At 46.6% G+C, this 6,777-nt stretch overlaps 1 protein-coding gene across 1 annotated transcript; it reads right to left on the minus strand.

Annotated features, from left to right (window-relative positions):
• Nucleotides 1-210: 210 nt before the first annotated feature.
• Nucleotides 211-675, minus strand: LOC147885952 (uncharacterized). Its single transcript, XM_087396253.1, has one exon. It carries the CDS (start codon nucleotides 673-675, stop codon nucleotides 211-213), a length of 465 nt encoding a protein of 154 aa, XP_087252379.1.
• Between the last annotated feature and the right edge of the window lie 6,102 nt (nucleotides 676-6,777).

The following is a 6,777-nucleotide window of genomic DNA, read 5'->3' on the forward strand; positions in this document are numbered from 1 at the left end:
AATCTGATCAGAATACATCCTATGCCGTTTATATTAATATTTGCATGTCAAGAATCACATGAATCGTGCCATATGCTCAAAACATGAAAGTCGAGAGTATCAGCCTAAGGGTCCTCAGCATTATACAAATGCTGAATCTTGAGGCTCCATATCAGCATCATCACTGTCCTCATCGGTGTTTCCTGACGAAGACCGCATAGGTTTGGTCCTCTATCCTGCTGTGACAGTCGTAATGAAGCTCTTAAAACTCCGTTGTAGCATCACAAGTACCATCAAGGTTAACTGGCTTGAGTCTACCTTCTGACCAACCGATGCTTGTTGATCCTTCACCACCTTGACTTTCGTCATGTAGTCATGAACTAAATCTCCCTCATCCATATCCATGTTGTAGAGCTGATGCTGAAGAGTTAAGATCCGGGATGTATTATCTGTCTCATACAGATCCCTCATCATGGCCCACACCTCTACTGACGTGTCAGTCATTTGGATATGAGGAATTACGGAGTCTGCCGTCAAGGCCAGGGCTTGGGAATCTCTATCCCCCCATGCTTCGAGCTCATCTCCATCTACCAATACAAGTATCCTCCCTTGTTTGTCTAGCACATCCTCTGGCTTCACCTTGTCAGCTTCCACAGTTTCCGAGCCACTAAGTGACTCCTGATCCTCACCTTCCATATAGGATAATTCTAGTTTCCCAGAGTCTCCAAAGTTAGTGGTGGAAGAAGGAACTCGATTGGAGGAGGAGGAAGAGTAGTGGCTGAAGACGCTGAAATAGACATCTTTGTTGCTATACCACACATCAAAATCGAAAAGCAAAACACCACCATCTGTAGACAAGACCTCTTTACAGACCTGACGGAACCTGAGTCGCCCTTCTTCTCGCAAGAGCACATTCCCAAGAGCCTTGAATCAAGGTCGTCCTTCAGCAAGGTCCCACACCTGTGATCCTCCCATGTGGACTCTAATACCATGTTAGAAATAGACCAACAGAGGGTACACTTAGCGGAAGACTAATAGAATAGCCTAGGAGCTCACACAATGTGTGTGTGGGTGGAATCACACTTCTTTACTTAACGTGCTTCACATAGATGTGCAGAGCAGTAAATAGACAATGCTAAGAAGAGATATAGACCAACAAAATACTTCCATCCAATGGATACAGTGCAATAGGGCCACAGTCCCACCAAACCGTGGTCCTTTGTCCTCACCAAAAGATGCTGTCCTACTACCTCTGAGACACTCCTAGATTCCTCAGTCCGCGTGCTCCACCTCGAGCGTATGTCGAGCTAATTCTGCAGCACCCTGACCCCTCTTGTCCTCCCTAGATGTAGGCTCAAGAGTGGATCACCTGCTGCTCCTTTCTGCTGCTGGAAGGCTTCACTGCTGGATGATCAAAATGAGGCCAAGGGCCTCCCTTTATTGAGGCAATCCTGCCCCAAAACTGGCCGACCCAGCACCCTTGGTAGCCGAATTTGCTGCCCCTCCAACCGACCCCACCAGCCCTATTTATGGGGCTGTGGGAACCCCTTTTTGGGGCTGTGTGCTGGCTGACCTGGTTGGCCAGCCGACCAGTCAGACCAGCCCTATTTAAGGGCCTTTTCCCTTGCCCTCTTGTGCTGCTGCCAGGTCCTAAGGTCAGCCCTCATTGCGCCTCCTGTCTGGCTTCTCCAGCCCCGTTCAGCCACGTGTGTATCCCTGTACTGGGTCATACAATGCCACCACCTGTCCCGGGTCTGATCCACCCTGCTGTCATGCTGTTCCAGTTTGCTGTGAGGTGCTGCCCATGTGGCAGCCCCCCCCTCTCTCTCTTCTCTGGGCAGAGCTTGCCCTGGGTCTTTCTCCCCCATGCTCTCCTCATTGATGGAAAGGTAACTTTTCCAACAAAACCAGGTTTTTGCAGGTCGAGCCAACTCTGCCACATAGATCCGGAAGATGGCCAATGCCTTGGATTTCTTCTTTGGCACGCTCAACTACTATGCTCACCCAAGGGAGCTTCTCTTCCTCCATGACCAAATCAAGACAGTGAGAAGCAGATGCAGTCCAAACAATCGTGGGAAACTCTCTCATTACAAGAGCTCCCATACTCATACAATTTGAGGCATTGTCTGCCACTACCTGCACAAGATTTTCTAGTCCCACCTGCAATTCATGATGCGTAATTTACCCAAAGAGTCAATTGCAAATTTAAGTGCCAATTTGAGTCTTGCCTAGTGTCAAGAATGATAAATCAAAGATATAAAAGCTTGAAGACTCAATAGCATCATACACATTGCATCAGGGCACATGCAAGCTTACCTCTATGATCACTTACTGGATGTAATGGCAGATAAACACGCCAGTGGTCTTCCTACCATACTTTCCTGCATGAAGGGCACACAAGAATTGTGTGCTAAGGAAGGAGGAGACATGGATACTCCTCCTAACATCAGACCACCCATCAGATAGTATGGTGCATCCAAACTTCTTCTACACTTCCTTAATGGGACTGAGGACTCTATTTATGCTTCCAATCTCATCATCAAGCATTGTGTTACGCATGGCTCTATAGTCCATCCCTCACATGGGCAAACGCTCTACAATATCCTCTTAACATTGAGGTGTGTTGAAGACATTGAAAGAGAGATGGCACAAGATAGTGTTCTCCCTATCGCCATCCCAGCTATTTTCATGCACTCTTTCCTCCTAGCTTGAGTGGGGTGTGAGCTATGGAGAGTACCTTACCCAGGCACGGGTGCTAAGGCAGGTAGGCCACTGGATGTTTGGGATGGGGATAGATTTAGATGGATGTTACGCTCTAGCTGAGGTGGCATGACCTTGGAAGAATCAGTCGACATTTCCCTTAAGGATCTACGTTTGTAATATATTTGTTTGCGCTTCATGTAAATGATCGGGAGGGAATTAATGTCAAGGTCCTATGTGAGGGCTGATAGCACCAGACTAGGTGGATCTAAGGCTAAGGGCCTAATGCAAGTAATGTGCCTAGGGGCAAAGGAAATTAAAGTATCCCAAGAGAGGGGTGAAAAGATGCATTAGGAAAGGCCCTATGATGATGACATGTGGCATCTAGATCCATCTAGGGAGATGGGGCTTGTTGGAGTTAGTGAGAGAAAGAGAATGGACCTTCATGTGATTTTGGATTTTCGATTTCTCTATGAGCTCTCACGCTCTAGCAAGGATTTGGCTGGGAGGATATTCTGTGATGCTACTCCCGTGATCTGCTGTAGTAAGTAGGAAGTTCGTTTCATTTGGTATCAGAGCAAAGGATGGAACGATCTTGCGTTGTGTGTCAAGAAGCGACGAGGTGGGATTTCTGGTTTTGACATCATGATCGATCGGAAGCAGCGCAAGGAAGTGTAGGTAGATTCCGGTGGTTGTCATCGCGGTTGATCGAAGATTCGCGTATCGTTGCAATTGCGTGATTCGACGCAGGTTCAAGGGTCACGCTGCCTGGGGTTCTTCGAGTGCAGAGCGCGAGCCTTGCCATTCACACGATCTAGTAGCTTCTCCAACGTTGATTCATAGAATCATAGCAATAGCTTGCTATCCAGACTCAACGCTCGCTAACTTCGACCGTGAGTTAGAGTTTGTTGACAGCGGGGGCGTAACGGCGACTCGGGGGCTGACGAATACACACAGGGATTCAACAACCAACCATAGACACGACAGGAGCGAGTGGACCATGGAGGCGGAGCACACTTGTGAGCGGAAGCGTGACAAAGATACGTATCGAGGGAGCCCTTTGATATTGGGATTCCAAGGTGCAGCATGGCGTGACGCATGGTGGAGCGCTACTCGACGAGCAGCTGGCCACAAATTCAGGACTTGGACAGTGAGGGTGCAACTGAACGCACTTCCCTGGATCGTGCACACAGTGGGATTGCGTATACAGTGCGGGAGACTGTTTGTTGGATTTGCATGGATCGAAGAGGGAAGCGATTCTTAAGGCTGCGACGAAATCGTTGATGACCAGGGGGCTTCTCAAAATCTCTTTCCCTTTTTATTTTAACTCCTTTCCTCAGTTAGAGTTTCGTGAGGTTTTCATTGATCATGAGCTTGTAAAAAGGTTAGATGCCATAGCAGGTGGTGGATACCAAGGCAGGGTATGATGCAGGAATTTCCCACAGGGAAAGTGGTTTGGGGTATATTGTGATATATGCTTGTGTCAAATGCCTAGTTAGTGTGAATCTGGGATTGCAGGTATTTCCTAGAATAGGGAATTGTGTCAAGAGTGCCAGTATATTGAATTTTGTCAATTTGTAGATACAGTGTTCTAGCGGTGTTTAAAAAAAAAAAAAAAAAAACACCCATTGACCTGAATGAAAGCAGAAGGAGGAGCTTCCAAGATGGACCCTGTAGAGTCTGGAGTCCGGCCGACCCAGCAGGTGTCGCGCCCAGTAGTTTACACCTTATCTGGCAGGATTGCATTACTTGAGGATGCCTTGCAGCAGTTATTAGCGCAACAGTTACAGGCAAATGCAGGGCAGTCTGAACTTAGAAGAGTGATACACAGTATGTCTGCCAGACCTTCTCGAGATGAGAAAGGAAAGGCTCCAATGGAATCGGAGTCTAGTGTTCATACAGTCGAGCCTAGGAAGGCTAAAGTACCTAATACTGCCAATTATAGGCCGGAAAAGTATTCTGGTCGGATGAATGACCGTAGTTCTGATGTCATTGAGACCTGGTTACACAAATGGGACGAGGCGTTCGCCATTTGTGAAATCAGAAATGATATCAAGAAAATCCGCGAGGCCACCCACATGTTTAGTGAGGTAGCGGATCGGTGGTGGATTAAACAACAGAAAGATGGTATTGCATCCACTACCTGGGAGGGGTTTAAAAGGGAATTTAGGAAACACTTCTTACCTCTTGACGAAGCATCCCGAGCTTGGGATCAGTATAGAAACCTTCGTCAGAGAAATTTGTCAGTGGCAGAATACACTAATAAGTTTCGAGAGAGCGTAATGAAGGTTGATGAACCCCTACCTCAATCAATCCAAGTGAAAGATTTCATATTTGGATTGAATGATCGGATTAAAATGGAAGTTCGGGCTAAGTATGCGAACACGTTGGATGATGCAATAGCCATAGCCCTGAATTATGAAGATGCCAAGTGGGTTTGCGCAGGTCGGGACCGAGTATGGGTACCAGAAGAAATCTGGGTTTAAGAAGAAGTGGATTAGTAAAGGGAGTGGTTCTCAGCCGAGTGGTCAAGCGAAGCAGGCGAAACCAGCTGAAACTCCTAAATCAAGTACCACCATTGGAGTGAAGAGGAAAGTAACACCAATGGCAGCCCGGGCTTGGTCAAAGTCTCCCTTAAACCCAGAGCAAAGAGAAAAAGCGAGGAGAGAAGGCTTATGTTTTGGTTGCCTTCAGCCTCATCAGTGGAAAGATTGTCCACGAAATAAGGATCGTCGGATGGCTGAGATGGTAGTCTCAGAATGCGACGTGGAAATGGAGGGAAGTCCCAGAGCGGAACAGATGCAGATTCAGCTAGCGGAATCTTCTCAGAGGTCAGTACCTTGTTTGTTATGTGTGTCTGTTGCTAAGCTCTTCTTGAGCTTTTCGGATTTTCATCACGGAAACCAACGGTCCCTGAGGTACATCTTTCTCACCTCGTAAGACATACAGTACATCATTCATCTTGAATTGATATACGTGTTTTTTCCAATCAATGGCTGGATTCTTCCTAGAATGCCACGCCATACCCAGGGCTATATCTGCATGAGCAAGCTTAGTCATTTCAAAATCAAGCTTCTCAGCATAGTCCTGAATACGAAGCTCCAACTGGGTAACCCTTTGGTTCCATACTTTAGTTGAACATCCATCTGCCATCCTGACCGTATACGCATAGTCAGATGGGCTAGTCTTTAACTTCAGCCTCTTCACGAGCTTGGAGTTAATCACAGTGTGCGTTGACGCCGAGTCAAACAACACAATGACATCATGATTGGCCACTTGCCCTTTCATCTTAATTAACTCCATATCATTAAAGGCTGTATACCCCGTTGCTGCGGGCTTAGATAGGATGTTATCAGGTGCACTCATCGGTAGCGCCGGTTGATGATTCTTCGGCTAGCACTGATGTTGTTCAAAGTGGTGAGATGGCCAAGCTGACTAATCTTATAGCAGAGGAGGTCTCTGAGTGTTTTAGGGATGAGCTACCTTATGGGTTACCTCCAGAGCGGAATGTTCAGCATAAGATCGAACTAATCCCGGGGGCAGAACCTGTAAATAGACCTCCCTATCGAATGAGTTTTACCGAAGAAGCGGAGGTGCGAAGGCAACTGGAAAAATACCTCAAGTTGGGGCAGATTCAACCAAGTTTCTCACCTTTTGCTTCGCCAGTGATATTAAAGAAGAAAAAGGATGATACGTTTCGCCTCTGTATAGATTACAGAGCATTGAATAATATCACTGTTAAGCACAGGTATCCGATGGCTCGGATTGATGATTTGCTAGATGCATTACATGGAGCCGTGATTTTCAGCAAGATAGATCTTAAGTGTGGCTACCATCAGATCTGGATTAGAGCCGAGGATGTGCATAAAACCGCTTTCAGAAGCAGGTTTGGTCATTATGAGTTTTTGGTAATGCCCTTCGAACTTACCAATGCTCCAGCTACATTCGTCATGCTTATGAATGATTTACTACGTCCGTATGTCGGAAAGTTTGTAGTACATTTTATTGACGATATTCTAGTGTTCAGTAAAAGTATTACTGAGCATCGTGAACACTTAAGAATAGTGTTCAGTACTTTGAGGAAAGCCAGTCTTTATG

The sequence above is a fragment of the Dipteris shenzhenensis genome, chromosome 25, assembly GCF_047967505.1.
Source record: "Dipteris shenzhenensis isolate YYH24624 ecotype China chromosome 25, Dip_SZ_1.0, whole genome shotgun sequence".
In the NCBI taxonomy this organism is placed as follows: Eukaryota; Viridiplantae; Streptophyta; class Polypodiopsida; order Gleicheniales; family Dipteridaceae; genus Dipteris; species Dipteris shenzhenensis.

Bases quoted from the DNA above. Each gene is read 5' to 3' on its own strand.
- LOC147885952 (XM_087396253.1), bottom strand. From the start codon at position 675: ATGGAAGGTGAGGATCAGGAGTCACTTAGTGGCTCGGAAACTGTGGAA.